The sequence below is a fragment of the Mesoplodon densirostris genome, chromosome 2, assembly GCF_025265405.1.
Source record: "Mesoplodon densirostris isolate mMesDen1 chromosome 2, mMesDen1 primary haplotype, whole genome shotgun sequence".
Classification (NCBI taxonomy): Eukaryota; Metazoa; Chordata; class Mammalia; order Artiodactyla; family Ziphiidae; genus Mesoplodon; species Mesoplodon densirostris.
The window spans coordinates 123,631,234-123,646,459 of NC_082662.1; the positions used below are offsets into that span (position 1 = coordinate 123,631,234).

The 15,226-nt window shown below is 43.6% G+C and overlaps 1 protein-coding gene across 2 annotated transcripts in view; it reads left to right on the plus strand.

Moving 5' to 3' along the window:
* The window catches only part of PBX1 (PBX homeobox 1), a 285,383-nt gene that overhangs the window by 247,804 nt on the left and 22,353 nt on the right, over positions 1-15,226 (plus strand). The window contains exons 7-8 of one of the 2 annotated variants that reach the window (XM_060090859.1): positions 4,630-4,742; positions 6,086-6,175. In XM_060090859.1, the coding sequence (XP_059946842.1) occupies positions 4,630-4,742; positions 6,086-6,175 (203 nt within the window). The remainder of the gene's footprint in view (positions 1-4,629; positions 4,743-6,085; positions 6,176-15,226) is intronic. The other variant, XM_060090860.1, reaches the window with a different exon arrangement.

Below are 15,226 nucleotides of genomic sequence, written 5' to 3' on the forward strand. Positions count from 1 at the left end.
AAGTGACACCTTCTCAATTTCCTATTTTTGATGAGATTATGAAAGCAAGAGTTAATATCTCAGAAAAATAAGGCCCTTTTAGGAAGGTTGGATTATATATTTTGGAAGGTTAGAGAACATTTTAATATCTAAGAAGAAAGAAATTGGCTTATGAGTTACAGATATTTTCTGTGGCATAGCATCAGCATTGATACCTTAGCAGGATCTGTGATTAGCTAAGCAGTCCCCATGTTTTTGAGGCTCAGAACCCACAGATTTGAATTCTTTTTTTTTTTTTTGCGGTACACGGGCCTCTCACTGTTGTGGCCTCTCCTGTTGTGGAGCACAGGCTCTGGACGCACAGGCCCAGCGGCCGTGGCTCAGGAGCCCAGCCGCTCCGCAGCATGTGGTATCTTCCCGGACCGGGGCATGAACCCGTGTCCCCTGCATCGGCAGGCGGGCTCTCAACCACTGCACCACCAGGGAAGCCCTGAATTCTTTTGCTTAGTTGTACGTGTTTGTGTGTGTCAAGGACAACAGTAGATTCAGCCATGACATTAGTTAGCAGCAAGCCCTTTAACATATTCTTATTATGCCCCTCATAGGAAGTTTGGTGTTTTTCTGGGTTGGTGGAAGGTTATCATATTAAGACCCTGGACACTGGCTTCCTAAGAGAAGTTTATGTATAGTACACATGGTTAGAGAGGAGGTAACACATCCAGAGAAGTTGACTGACACTTCTAGTAAAGCCATCGGAACCCTCATGGTTTTGTTTTTTAAAACCAGTGAAAGAATTTATCCCCTTGATGTTTTCTGCTGTGTTCTTTCTTCCTATGTTTCTTCCCTTGTAGAAAATGAAAACACAGCCTCCTGGAATTGGAACTCTAGAACCTGGACATGCACACCTACTGAAGGTTATCTGGTTTCCCATTGAACCAGATAACCTTTCCCTCTCGTACTTTGCCCTGAGTAGAAAGTAACAATGGTTTTATTTTAATTTGGAGGGAAAAATCATGAAAAACAGAGAAGTGACCATAATATAATTAAGCTTACATCCAGCAAAGAGACTCTATCTTTGAGCCTCCAAATGGTATAGGAGGCCAATAGAGTCCAATATGATCAGACTGGCCACCTAATCTGTGTGAAGCCTTGATTTCTAGATTGCAGAAATTAAGACAATACTTGCCATCCATCTGCTTCCTAAAAATGCTGTGAGTTATAATGAGCTAATACTTTTAAAACACCTCAAGTTCTTTTGGAAGAAAAAGTAAATTCATTCTTGTTCTAGGTCATTGGTTCTCAATTTTGGTAAAGTTACCATTTTGGCTGTCACAGTTGTAGGGGGATGGATGTTCCTGGCATCTATTAGATGGAGACCAGGGATGTGTTTGACTGTCCTACAATGCGTAAGATATTCCTCTGCAACCAAGAATTATCTGGCCCAAGATGTGAATAGTGCCAAGGTCAAGAAACCCTGCTCTAGATTGAGATATTATCATTAGTATTCTATTTTTTGGATTTTCAAGTTAACTGAATTTGGTTTTTTTTTCCCCCTGAACAAATGTAATTCTCTTGGAGACTCTTTAGAGTAGAAACAGAGTGTTCAGGAAATTGTCTTTTATGAAAATGGCTGTTAACACATCTCCACATCGTGTTTGCATGAGCAAATGCATCAGAATCTGTAGGTGATCTATCACTTCTCTGTCTAGTTGAGTGCAAGTTTAGCTTTGTACATGCCCCAGCTGTCTGGATTACGGCTTAAATGAGCTACTGCCTGTCTTTCCAAGGCAAATTCAGAACCTTTTAACTGGCAAGCACGTCTTAAAATGTGCCATTTTAAGTCATTGCCATCACTTTATAGCCACCTGCAGGTAAGGTTCCAGGCTGACCTTCTCAGCAAGCCAGGTAATTCTGTTTTAGTTCTTTGAGAATTCCACAGCACCTCCGAGAGAGCCCACTTGCTATTTGTCTATGAATCACATCCTTCCCAGGAGGTTATCCAATCCAGGATAAGTTCTTTCCAACTTCCAGTGCCAGATGAAGAATGAGTCTTCCCCTCATTACTTAGATGTTTGTGTGGACGTGTCTGCCTTATTGCAGTATTTGTGACACCTGGTCTCTTTCCTCAGTGAAATTGCTGCCTCTAGTTACTTATCAGAGAAGCAGAGGCCATGGCGGTGTTGTACGTGGGTGTACAGAGACAATGAAATGCTGAAACAGCGTGGCCAAAAGCACAGGGACTCCTTCTGCAATTACTGCTCTGATTCAAATGCATTTGTACATGAAGTACATTGATATGTGCATACTTATCTCTATGTACATTAGGCAGCCAGACATATTTACAATTTATCTATGCACATATATTTTTTAAATCATCTGTGTCAATTGCAGTGTATATCTTGTAAATGGCACATTCCGTGCTTCATGGTTCCATGGGTGCCATGTTCCTTGGCATCAGTGTAGCCCTTTGGAAGTTTCTCCCATTTCTCAGTCTGTGTGATAATTTCCAATAAACCATCAACCAAGCATGTAGAGTGTATGTTTATTACATGGTATTTGGATGGGAGAGAAATAAGATACCTGGGCTTCAAACTGAATACTCTCGGGGGAAAAAAAAATTCTGATATCATATAAACAATCATAAGTTGGGTTCTTAGAGCTGCCGGTTCTTGGTTCTGATGACATCTACCTGTGAGCATGTGTTGTAATACTTATTATAAAATGGCTTTTAATATTTAGGTTATATTGCTGTGGTTGAAAGAAGGATTTGAGAAGGATGTAACTAGGACATAGATGCCTGGGTCTTAAATATCTTAACATACGAACGTGATCTGTGCTACGCACTGCTTCACCCACATGTTGGGGGGCACTGTTTGAAAGATTTGCACCACATTAATGGAAGGAAGGTCCAGGCCAAAGCCTCTGCCCACTGATTGGGTGTAAGCCACACCTGGTCAAATCTTGTACCTATTTTGCCTAAGATCCAACTTTTCTAATTCCTTTCAGATAAGCTAAACCGAGAAATGTGTGCCAGATGACATACATAGGACATGTTTCAGAGTTATCAGGATGTCATAGTTCTTTGGATGGTGCTTGAGTTGTCCCCCACCCCCCAAAGAAAGCAATCCCTTTTTCCCATGAGAAGGGAGTTAAGAGTAGAGGATCTGTCTGTGTAGCAAAATACTCAGCTGGTTCCTTGCATATGGATGAACACCCCAAAGAACAAAGCAGAATGGAGATGTTCCTTAACTTGAGGTTGTCCCCAAGTAAATTGTCCTCAAGTACATAATTTGGTTCCTCTAAATGGCTCTTGCCTTTGAAGGATGAGGATACCATGAATAGTTGAGGAGAGTGGCAGAGTTTAGAAGTCATTGCTAGTTAAGTGGTCCTGCCATGGAACAAAAAAACCTTCTGTTCAGCTTAGCTGCAGCTCTTCATATGAGGCGAGACAGCTCTCTAAGACGGCACAAATCCCTATTTCAGGATAAAAGAGAGTCAGAGCTGGGGCATGAATCATTGTTGGGCGATTCCACACGGATGATGGCTGTCTCAGAATTCAAGGGCAGGAGTGCAATTTGAGCAATATAGGGATGGAAACAATAGAGTGGAACTGACCTGGGTCCCTGAGGTCTCTCCTTTTCCAGGCTAACGTCATGTTTTAACCAAACCTTGCACGTTGAGCTTTCTTTCCTAATGCACTGAGCTGCACGATGGCTTCAGAATAATATTAAGCTTTTCCACGGCCTTGTGTTTAGGTTGAGGGGGGACTAGGTTTATCACAGTGGAACCAGTGGAACCCGGGTGGTGCCTACAGGCTAAGTCTTGGAGAAAGTTTCAACTCTAGGAGGTGAAAGCAGATAGTTAACTACTCTTCTGGAGACTCACTTTATTATTATTATTATTATTATTACTGTCATTTCATATTTCATGCATGCTTGAGAATTCCTGGTCCATTTTCTGTCTCATCTTCCTCCAAAATGGCAGGTGGCAGAGAAGACCATATTATTCTCACTTATTTTTGCAGTCTTCATGGTTCTCTTGGACTGTTTGCCACCCAGCAGGGAACATCACCTTCTTTCTAGAAATCAGGAATGTTGGTGACTCATATCACAGGGCCAGCCCTACTGTGCAGCGTTGCCTTCATGCCCTCCCCTCCCAGGTGCTGCTCCCCATGTGAGAGTAGATGGGTGTAGCGTTAGTTTATTTAGAATCCAGCTGATAGCTCACATGCTCCATCGTGGTGGCAGAAGTACCATTGACCAGCCTGTAGTTTCCAGCCCACAGTCCCCCAGCCAATCCTAGAATTTTAGAGGCATGAAAGAGAGACCCTGGGTCTGGAGACTGTCTTCAATTCAAACAGAGCAAGTTGAAAAGAATACATGTTTCCTTTCTCAGTTTGAAGCTGCTAAGGGGAAGCAGACCTATGGGCAACTTGCAGTGAGATGTGGGCTTCGCATAACATGAATGATATGCACCCTTTATTGCTTGCTCTGTTCTTCATGCTACTAACCAGACTCTATTGATGTTGTTTTGATTTTAGTTTTTATTTGGGGGGGTTGCTTTGCATGTCATTCTTCCTCTTGGCTGTTAGTTGCGGGGGTTAAGCCTTTTCCTTTCTGTGATTCAGGTGCCTCACTCTTTCCTTTCCAGGTTCTTCCAGTTCTTTTAACATGTCAAACTCTGGAGATTTGTTCATGAGCGTGCAGTCACTCAATGGGGATTCTTACCAAGGGGCCCAGGTTGGAGCCAACGTGCAATCACAGGTAGGGACCCAGCCAATGTGCCACCAGGTGAATGCTTTAGCGTCCAAGAGCCCTCAGTCGGATTGGCACCTCCTGCTTCTGTCCAGAGAGAGAGATGGACAGACAGAGAGAGATGTAGAAACAAAACCTTACCAACAACCAAACCGAATCAAAGACAACCATTGTCGTGGGGAATCTCGTCCACACTTTGTGAATGCGTTTGGCTCTGGCTTGTCAGTCACATAGGAAGGCAGGAGAGCAGCAAGCACAGGGTGAGGTGACTAAGGCCCGTCAGGCAAGTGGACCCAGTGTATTCTTTGCTCATGAAAGGGAAAGGGAGGAGGAGTTGAGTCCATCAGTTCACTTTTCAGGTCCCTCTCTTGTCTGTTGCTTTTCCACACTCAACATTTGCCCAATATAGAGGTCATGAATGACTAGGCACATACCTTAGTATCTCACGTTTTCATTTTAACCTTTAAAAACACCCAGCCAGGTTGACTAAACTCATCTTCGTAGTCATCCTTGAGGTCAAGGGATTTGGGTTTCTGGTGATGAGTCTATAAGTCCACGCTGGGAAACAAAAATCAAGCGTGTGGTGTAAACCCTCAGTGCTCCCTAGTCAGCAGCTTGCCTTCACGAGAGCTCAGAAGCCATCCTCCTGTGTCAGCACACAGCCTGATGTGACAGGGTGAGGTCCTGTGCTCTGGGTCAGAATCGCTAGGGAAGTTCTGAGCCAAGCCCATCCAGGCTCCCACCCTGCCAGAGGAGCGGGAAGCATTACATGCCTGGAAGAGACCAACTGGCTGGTGATTCAGCCCCCTGCTCAGGAAACATTACCTGGAAACAAGTTTGAGGAGATACGGTGAGACTTTTAGTCAAATGACTAAACAGCTGGCCATCATTTAAGTCCTCAGAAAGACAACATTAGTCACACACTGCTCTCTCTGTGAGGGGCCTGGCCAAGCCCCTCTACACAGGACCTTGACTTTTGTAGGATCCCCAGCAAAGAAATTAGATAGGATGATCCGGAAGGCAGGGAAAATCCCTTCACTCTCCCCAGTCTCAGCCCCTCTATCATCCAGTCCCTGCCGTCTCATGCAGCATTGTTGAATTAGTTTCAGTGTTGGGAATCCCAGCTTTCTTTGACCATTTTTCTGTCTTGCTTACTGAGATCAGAAAAGATAGTGGATTCGGCGTAGAGAGGAGGCCCAGCCTCCTCCTAATGGTTCCTTTCCCAGGAAGAATGTCTCCAGTGATCGCATTAATTTGGCAAGCCCAAATGGTAGCCTGTGTGATGATGATGTGCCTCCCTTTCCCTGCATCTCCCTGACTAATTTCCTCTCTGTTGTTGTTCATCTGTTTAGGTGGATACCCTTCGCCATGTTATCAGCCAGACAGGAGGATACAGTGACGGACTCGCAGCCAGTCAGATGTACAGTCCGCAGGGCATCAGTGTAAGAAAACAAGGCTCCCCCCCCACCCTTTGTTTTTATTCTATCACTATCAATTAGTTCAAAGCCATAGGGCTCAGAATGCCACTTAGTAGGACTTCTTAGCTTTACGGTCACCTATTTCTTGTTTCTGTATCGGTCATGCCATCGGCAGCATTCTACCCTCAAAAAAAGTGGCGATTGGGCAGGCTTCATGCAGGCAGCTGGCGTCTAGGGCTGTCACACACAATCAGTGTTTGCATGGCACCTGCGGCCACATGCATTCAGCTGAGAGGGGCTGCTAAACAGGTGACACCTAGTACAACAGTGGTAGGAAACGTCCCCACAAGCGGGGGCCTGGGAACCTGGGGAGAAAAACCAGTAGCCGAAATCCATTGCATCCAAGTCTGTGGTCTTAAAAAAAAACACCTTTCTCCCATCTAAGGATGATTTTAAAAAATTAACACAGAGGCTGGGTATGCTGAAGGGATGGGGAGGGGTGCAGACCATCTTCTACTTGTTCTTGGGTGCGCTGGCGGCTCCTGACTAGCATGAAAATTCATAGCGACAAGCTATGTCGCACAGAGTGAAATCGATCAGACAGACACAAGGAGAATCGAGTGTAGATTTGGGACAGCAATCCAACTTGATTTCTCAGATCAATCGTCCGCTATCTCAGCAGCGGTGACAGCAAGCTGGGACAAGAGGGCAGCCTGGAAAAGGAGGCTGTTCTTTAGATCAGAGGTGATTTCCTGGGCTTTTAGAGGTCATAAGATGCTCCAGTAGAACTATTGGCTTAGAACTTTCTAAGAAAACTATGATTGGATGATGGTGAGGATTTTTTGTTGTTGTTTCTGTTGTTAGGATTAAAATAAATTCGGGATGGAGGGAAGGAAAGGTAGGCATAGTGTGTTGATGTAATTCTAGCCTATACTAATTGAGGTATGGTATCTACAATGAAAAAGGTGGTAGCTTTTTAACTCTGCATTGGTGAAATCATATATGACAATGGCCAGACTGGAAGGAAGCAAGAGGGTACCAGCTGTTTCATCAGATGAGGAACGGTTGAAAAAATTAGGAATTCTTAGCCCATTAAAGAGAAGGTTTGGCTGGTAAGTAATAGTTTAAGACACACTGTCATCAGTGAGAGAGATTGGATTCATCGTGAATGATCTAAAGGGAGGTAGGATAGATCACTGAGTAGAAGATTCAGGGAAACAGATTTCACTTCAACATCTCAAGGGCCTTTCTAAGATGCAGTCAGAGTTGTCCAAAGAAGGGATCTTTTGCCTCTGGAAGCCAAGAATTCCCCATCATTGGCGCATTCAGACATTGTTTGGCTAACTACTTGGTAAGGATGTTGTAGAAGGGAGTTAAGTACCAGGTGATGACTGTCTTGGTGACTTTTAAGGCCCCTTCCAATTAGGAATTCTTTATTTTCTACCTTCCTTAGGCAGAATCTCCTCTGAGTTTATATAATATTTATCAAGCTCCTCTCTGGGAGGGAAGGAGGGAGGTTAGAGCTGTCCCTGTTAAACATACTCTGGGCACCTGTGTCCCTTTTTTAGAAAGGGTTTCCAGAGCAGAGGGATTTTTCCCTTCTTGTGCTTATACTAATTATTATTCCTGTATTCATGGCTGACTTGTCAGATGCCTGCTTAGAAGAAATCCAAGATACCATGGTGGAGAATTATGTTCTCAAAAATGGATTCCAAATGAATTAAGTTGTTCTGTGTTTGTATGGGGAGGTTCAAGCACATAGGCATTTATCCATTGCCTGGATCTTTTTGAGCTAGAAGATCGGTCTTTCTAGTAAAAGTTTTGCTCTGTATGTAAGTGGAAGAGAGGAACATGAGGAAAGTATAAGAGTGTGGGGAGGAGACTATGGGCGCACTCAGAAAGAGAACTGCAGAAATTCTACATGACTGGGCAGGAAGTGGGGCTGACAGTTCTGCTATTTGGCATCTTTCTTTCCTAATTGGGTAGCACAGAAGAGAGCAGCACTCAGACTCTGGGGGGTCAACGTTGGCCCCTCTGACGTCATCTGGTGGGCTGGGAATCATTTCTGAAATAGTGTAACCAAACATGTGCAGATCATTATGCCTGATTACATAAGCCCACCGCAAAAACTGGGCTGGAAAATGCCACTTGAAAGAGTCTCTCATTTTGCATTAATTTTTTTTCCCTGTGAACTGTTTATTTTATTTCTGGGTCTTTAAGACACGGGGTAAATGAATCAAAAGCTGATCATGATACAGTCTGTTCCTTTGGTATCACTTTTAAGTTGTGCCACCTTGCAGGAGACTATGCTTGCGAGATGTATTTTTAGAGAGTGGTATTAGATGCCGAGGCATGTGTATGTGCAGAGAGGGGCACTGGCTGCTAGTAGAAATGAGAGAGAGAGAGAAAAGGAGGTAGACAAGAAGAGACAAGGACAGGAATGAAAGATTTGAGCCAATGAATAGAAATAAACAATTCCAAAACCCATGGCGGCAATGGAATTCCCAGCTGGGCTCTGGATTGTGTTTCATTCAGTGGAGGACATTTTCTGGGCAACCTTTATCTACTCCCCTGCCTGGATTTTCACAGTATTCACATCTTATCCAACCAGCGTCTATTTTAAATCTTGTAGAGTTCAGATGGCTTTCCTTTAACTAAGGCCATGTAGTGATTGGGTTGCAAGGCATGGTGGTAAGAGCCCTGTGGTGGGAGTTGGGAGACTCTGGTCCTTGTAACCTCATGTGCCCATGGGCAGGCGTCAAACCTTGTCTTTTATAAAATGGGGCCAGTAATTCTCACTCTTAGTACCTTCATGACTGCTTTAGGGAAAATGAGAAAATAGGTAGGAATGGGCTTGGCAAAGCACAAGTTTTTCCACATGAATGCAGCATGAAAAGTTATAAGTGATAACTTTCTAATTTGACCTTTTTCCTCCTCTTGTGTGAGCAGTTTCCCCAGTAGGTAGTTCCTAGTGAGGATAGGTTAGGACACAGTTGTCACTTTTTTCTCTTCTGATGGAAGGGTACACTTTCAACAAGGATACAGAGTTGTACAAGGCCTAAGGACCCCCTTCCTTAGCCAGAGTGACCGTTAAAGACCCTGGGTCTTTAAGATGCAGGGTAAATGAATCAAAGGCTGATCATGATACGGTCTGTTCCTTTCGTATCAATTTTAAGTTGTGTTAAATTATACCTTTTTGAGTGCTTTGTATTCTCAAATGACAACGGGCAATGCTTACTGGGTTTAGAGTGGCTCTAAGTGATGGAGGGAGATTACTTCACTTCTCTGTCAGTTAGACAGACTGAAAGATCACTTACCTATCACATCCACTCTTTGGTTTCCCTTCCCACTGCCACCATCCTCGTTCTAGAAATGGTTCATTAGCTAGGCTATTGTGGTTATTTCCTAATTACCATTACTGCCTTTAGTGTCTCCTTTCTCCTGCACACATCCCCAGAATTTTGTCATTCCTTGCCCAGAAATCAAGAGCACTTCTCTATTGCCCACCTAAGCAAGTTTAATCCCTGAGTCGGACATTTTCAGAGTCTTCCATGCTCCGGCCCCATCTACCTATCCATCCCCCTCACTCCCCAAATCACACTGACTCTCCCACACCCAGATCCTCCTGGCTGTTTGTCTTCTTCTCCTTAGCCCTCCTTCCCCTCTTCTCTCCACTTTATCACACACACACTCCCTTGCCTTATAGATATATGCACAGACACACTCAATCAGTCTTTGTCTTTCATTCCCAAATACGCATGTGGTCCCAAAATGCATATATTAGTTGCTCAAAACATGTTTGTTGAATGAATAAATCAGAAGACAAACTACCACTGAATTAAAAAATGCCACATCTTATGTAACAGCTGTAAAATACCTAGTAATGATTTTTCTCTTAAATGCCTTACTAACCCACAAATAGACTATCTTTTTTAATTCAAAAAGCTTCTTAAGTCTTTCTTTTTGGAAAAAGTTTCTAAACTTTTTGACCAAGGCAGATTCTCTGAGAATTAAGAGTCAGATCAGCATTAAATAGATGAAGTTATAGAGTGATGATATTGTCAAGAGAATTATTCCTTTGAATTCTTTAGCGCCTTCTTTCCTAAAAGAATCCCCTTATCAAAACCTGCTTGTGGGGTAGCCATCTACATAGCAAGAGAACATCGTTTCTTTTTTTAAAAAATTTTATTGAAAAATAAATTTACAATGTTGTATTAATTTCTTCTGTATAGCAAAGTGACTCAGTTATGCATATATATATTCTTTTTCATATTCTTTTCCATTATGGTTTATCACAGGATATTGAATATAGTTGTGCTATACAGTAGGACCTTGTTGTTTATTCATCCTATATATAAGAGTTTGCATCTGCTAATCCCATACTCCCAATCCTTGCCTACCCCATCCCCACTCCCCTTTGGCAACCAGAAGCCTGGAGGACACCGTTTCTCATGGGGTTCTCACTGCTTTCTCTACCAGACGTGGGACTAGAACCTGCACAAACAGGTGGACAGTGGCAGCAACCTGAAGTCAGGAAACTTGGATCCTTCTTGTGGGTTTTCTTCTGGCGAGTCTCTTCATCTCTGTATCGTTGCTTCCTCTGTCAAATTTATCCCATCAACAAGCTCTAAGGTCCTTTCAGCTTAGTAGTTCTGGAGTCCTACAAGTATGGTTTTTGATCCCTACTGTTCACTCAAGGGACACCAGGCTCAACTGTAGGCTCCTCTTTCCAGAAAACTCTTTCATTTGAATTAGTCTCCGCCATCTTTTCTAGCCTACCCTATCGCTTCCCCTTTCAGTTGGATCTTGAGGGAAGGAGGAAGAGCTTGCATTACATGAACTTCTCCCTTTGAATTCACGGAGACTTGTGGTAGCAGAAAGCATTAGTCTTTAGGGCGAAATTATTTTTGATTATTTTAAAATGTGAGAGGGGACTTCCCTGGTGGTCCAGTGGTTAAGACTCGGTGCTCCCGAGAGTAAGACGCGGAGATCACCTTCCTCCCCACAGATACACCAGAAATACAGCTACACGTGGAACAACTCCTACAGAACACCTACTGAACGCTGGCAGAAGACCCCAGACCTCCCAAAAGGCAAGAAACTCCCCACATACCTGGGTAGGGCAAAGCAGAGAGATTCCCGCACAGAGGAGCGGTGCCGAGCGGCACTCACCAGCCCGAGAGGCTTGTCTGCTCCCCCGCCGGGGCGGGCGGCGCTGGAGCTGAGGCTCGGGCTTCGGTCAGAGCGCAGGGAGAGGACTGGGGCTGGCAGCGAGAACTCAGCCTGAAGGGGGCTAATGTGCCACAGCTAGCCGGGAGGGAGTCCGGGAAAACTCTGGAGCTGCCGAAGAGGCAGGAGACTTTTTCTTCCCTCTTGGTTTCCTGGTGCGCGAGGAGAGGGGATTAAGAGCGCCGCGTAAAGGAGCTCCAGAGACGGGCGTGAGTCGTGGCTGAAAGCGCGGAGCCGAGAGAGCGGCGTGGGACGCTGGGGCTGCTGCTGCCGCCGTCAAGAAGCCTGTGTGCGAGCGCAGGTCACTGTCCACACCGCCCTTCCGGGAGCCTGTGCAGCCTGCCACTGCCGGGGTCCCGGGATCCAGGGGCGGCTTCCCTGGGAGAACGCACGGCGCGCCTCGGGCTGGTGCAACGTCACGCCGACCTCTGCCGCTGCAGGCTCGCCCCGCACTCCGTGCCCCTCCCTCCCGCCCGGCCTGAGTGAGCCAGAGTCCCCGAAGAGGCTGCTCCTTTAACCCTGTCCTGCTGAGCGAAGAACAGACGCCCTCCGGCAACCTACACGCAGAGGCGGGGCCAAATCCAAAGCTGAGACCCAGGAGCTGTGAGAACAGAGAAAGGGAAACCTCTCCCAGCAGCCTCAGAAGCAGCGGATTAAAGCTCCACAATCAACTTCATGTACCCTGCATCTGTGGAATACATGAATAGACAACAAATCATCCCAAATTGAGTAGCCAGGAGTCAGTGCTGTGCCTCTGAGGTGGGAGAGCCAACTTCAGGACACTGGTCCACAAGAGACCTCCCAGCTCCACATAATATCAAACGGCGAAAATCTTCCAGAGATCTCCATCTCAACACTAGCACCCAGCTTCACTCAACGACCAGCAAGCTACAGTGCTGGACACCCTATGCCAAACAACTAGCAAGACAGGAGCACGCCACCCATTAGCAGAGAGGCTGCCTCAAATCATAAAAAGTCCGCAAACACCCCAAAACACACCACCAGACGTGGACCTGCCCACCAGAAAGACAAGATCCAGCCTCATCTACCAGAACACAGGCAGTAGTCCCCTCCACCAAGAAGCCTACACAACCCACTAAACCAACCTTAGCCACTGGGGACAGACACCAAAAACAACGGGAACTACGAACCTGCAGCCTGCAAAAAGGAGACCCCAAACACAGTAACATAAGCAAAATGAGAAGAAAGAAAAACACACAGCAGGAGAAGGAGCAAGATAAAAACCCACCAGACCTAACAAATGAAGAGGTAATAGGCAGTCTATCTGAAAAAGAATTCAGAATAATGATGGTAAAGATGATCCAAAATCTTGGAAATAGAATAGACAAAATGCAAGAAACAGTTAACAAGGACCTAGAAGAACTAAAGACGAATCAAGCATCGATTAAAAACACAATAAATGAAATAAAAAATACTCTAGATGGGATCAATAGCAGAATAACTGAGGCAGAAGAACGGATAAGTGAGGTGGAAGATAAAATAGTGGAAATAACTGCTGCACAGCAAAATAAAGAAAAAAGAATGAAAAGAACAGAGGACAGTCTCAGAGACCTCTGGGACAACATTAAACGCACCAACATCCGAATTATAGGGGTTCCAGAAGAAGAAGAGGAACAGAAAGGGACTGAGAAAATATTTGAAGAGATTATAGTTGAAAACTTCCCTAATATGGGAAAGGAAATAGTTAATCAAGTCCAGGAGGCACAGAGAGTCCCATACAGAATAAATCCAAGGAGAAATACACCAAGACACATATTAATCAAACTGTCAAAAATTAAACACAAAGAAATCATATTAAAAGCAGCAAGGCAAAAACAACAAATAACACACAAGGGAATCCCCATCAGGTTAACAGCTGATCTCTCAGCAGAAACTCTACAAGCCAGAAGGGAGTGGCAGGACATACTTAAAGTGATGAAGGAGAAAAACCAGCAACCAAGATTACTCTACCCAGCAAGGATCTCATTCAGATTTGATGGAGAAATTAAAAGGTTTACAGACAAGCAAAAGCTGAGAGAGTACAGCACCACCAAACCAGCTTTACAACAAATGCTAAAGGAACTTCTCTAGGCAAGAAACACAACAGAAGGAAAAGAACTACAATAACGAACCCAAAACAATTAAGAAAATGGGAATAGGAACATACATATCAATAATTACCTTAAATGTAAATGGACTAAATGCTCCCACCAAAAGACACAGAGTGGCTGAATGGATACAAAAACAAGACCCATATATATGCTGTCTACAAGAGACCCACTTCAGACCTAGAGACACATACAGACTGAAAGTAAGGGGATGGAAAAAGATATTCCATGCAAATGGAAACCAAAAGAAAGCTGGAGTAGCAATTCTCATATCAGACAAAATAGACTTTAAAATAAAGACTACTAGAAGAGACAAAGAAGGACACTACATAATGATCAAGGGATCAATCCAAGAAGAAGATATAACAATTGTAAATATTTATGCACCAAACATAGGAGCACCTCAATACATAAGGGAAATATTAACAGCCATAAAAGGAGAAATCAACAGTAACACAATCATACTAGGGGACTTTAACACCCCACTTTCACCAATGGACAGGTCATCCAAAATGAAAATAAATAAGGAAACACAAGCTTTAAATGATACATTAAACAAGATGGACTTAGTTGATATTTATAGGACATTCCATCCAAAAACAACAGAATACACATTTTTCTCAAGTGCTCATGGAACATTCTCCAGGATAGATCATATCTTGGGTCACAAATCAAGCCTTGGTAAATTTAAGAAAATTGAAATTGTATCAAGTATCTTTTCCGACCACAATGCTATGAGACTAGATATCAATTACAGGAAAAGAGCTGTAAAACATACAAACACATGGAGGCTAAACAATACACTACTTAATAACGAAGTGATCACTGAAGAAATCAAAGAGGAAATTAAAAAATACCTAGAAACAAATGACAATGGAGACACGACGACCCAAAACCAATGGGATGCAGCAAAAGCAGTTCTAAGAGGGAAGTTTATAGCAATACAATCCCACCTTAAGAAACAGGAAATATCTCGAATAAACAACCTAACCTTGCACCTAAAGCAATTAGAGAAAGAAGAACAAAAACATCCCAAAGTTAGCAGAAGGAAAGAAATCATAAAGATCAGATCAGAAATAAATGAAAAAGAAATGAAGGAAACGATAGCAAAGATCAATCAAACTAAAAGCTGGTTCTTTGAGAAGATAAACAAAATTGATAAACCATTAGCCAGACTCATCAAGAAAAAAAGGGAGAAGACTCAAATCAATAGAATTAGAAATGAAAAAGGAGAAGTAACAACTGACACTGCAGAAATACAAAAGATCATGAGAGATTACTATAAGCAACTCTATGCCAATAAAATGGACAACCTGGAAGAAATGGACAAATTCTTAGAAATGCACAACCTGCCAAGACTGAATCAGGAAGAAATAGAAAATATGAACAGACCAATCACAAGCACTGAAATTGAAACTGTGATAAAAAATCTTCCAACAAACAAAAGCCCAGGACCAGATGGCTTCACAGGCGAATTCTATCAAGCATTTAGAGAAGAGCTAACACCTATCCTTCTCAAACTCTTCCAAAATATAGCAGAGGGAGGAACACTCCCAAACTCATTCTACGAGGCCACCATCACCTTAATACCAAAACCAGGCAAGGATGTCACAAAGAAAGAAAACTACAGGCCAATATCACTGATGAACATAGATGCAAAAATCCTCAACAAAATACTAGCAAACAGAATCCAACAGCACATTAAAAGGATCATACACCATGATCAAGTGGGGTTTAT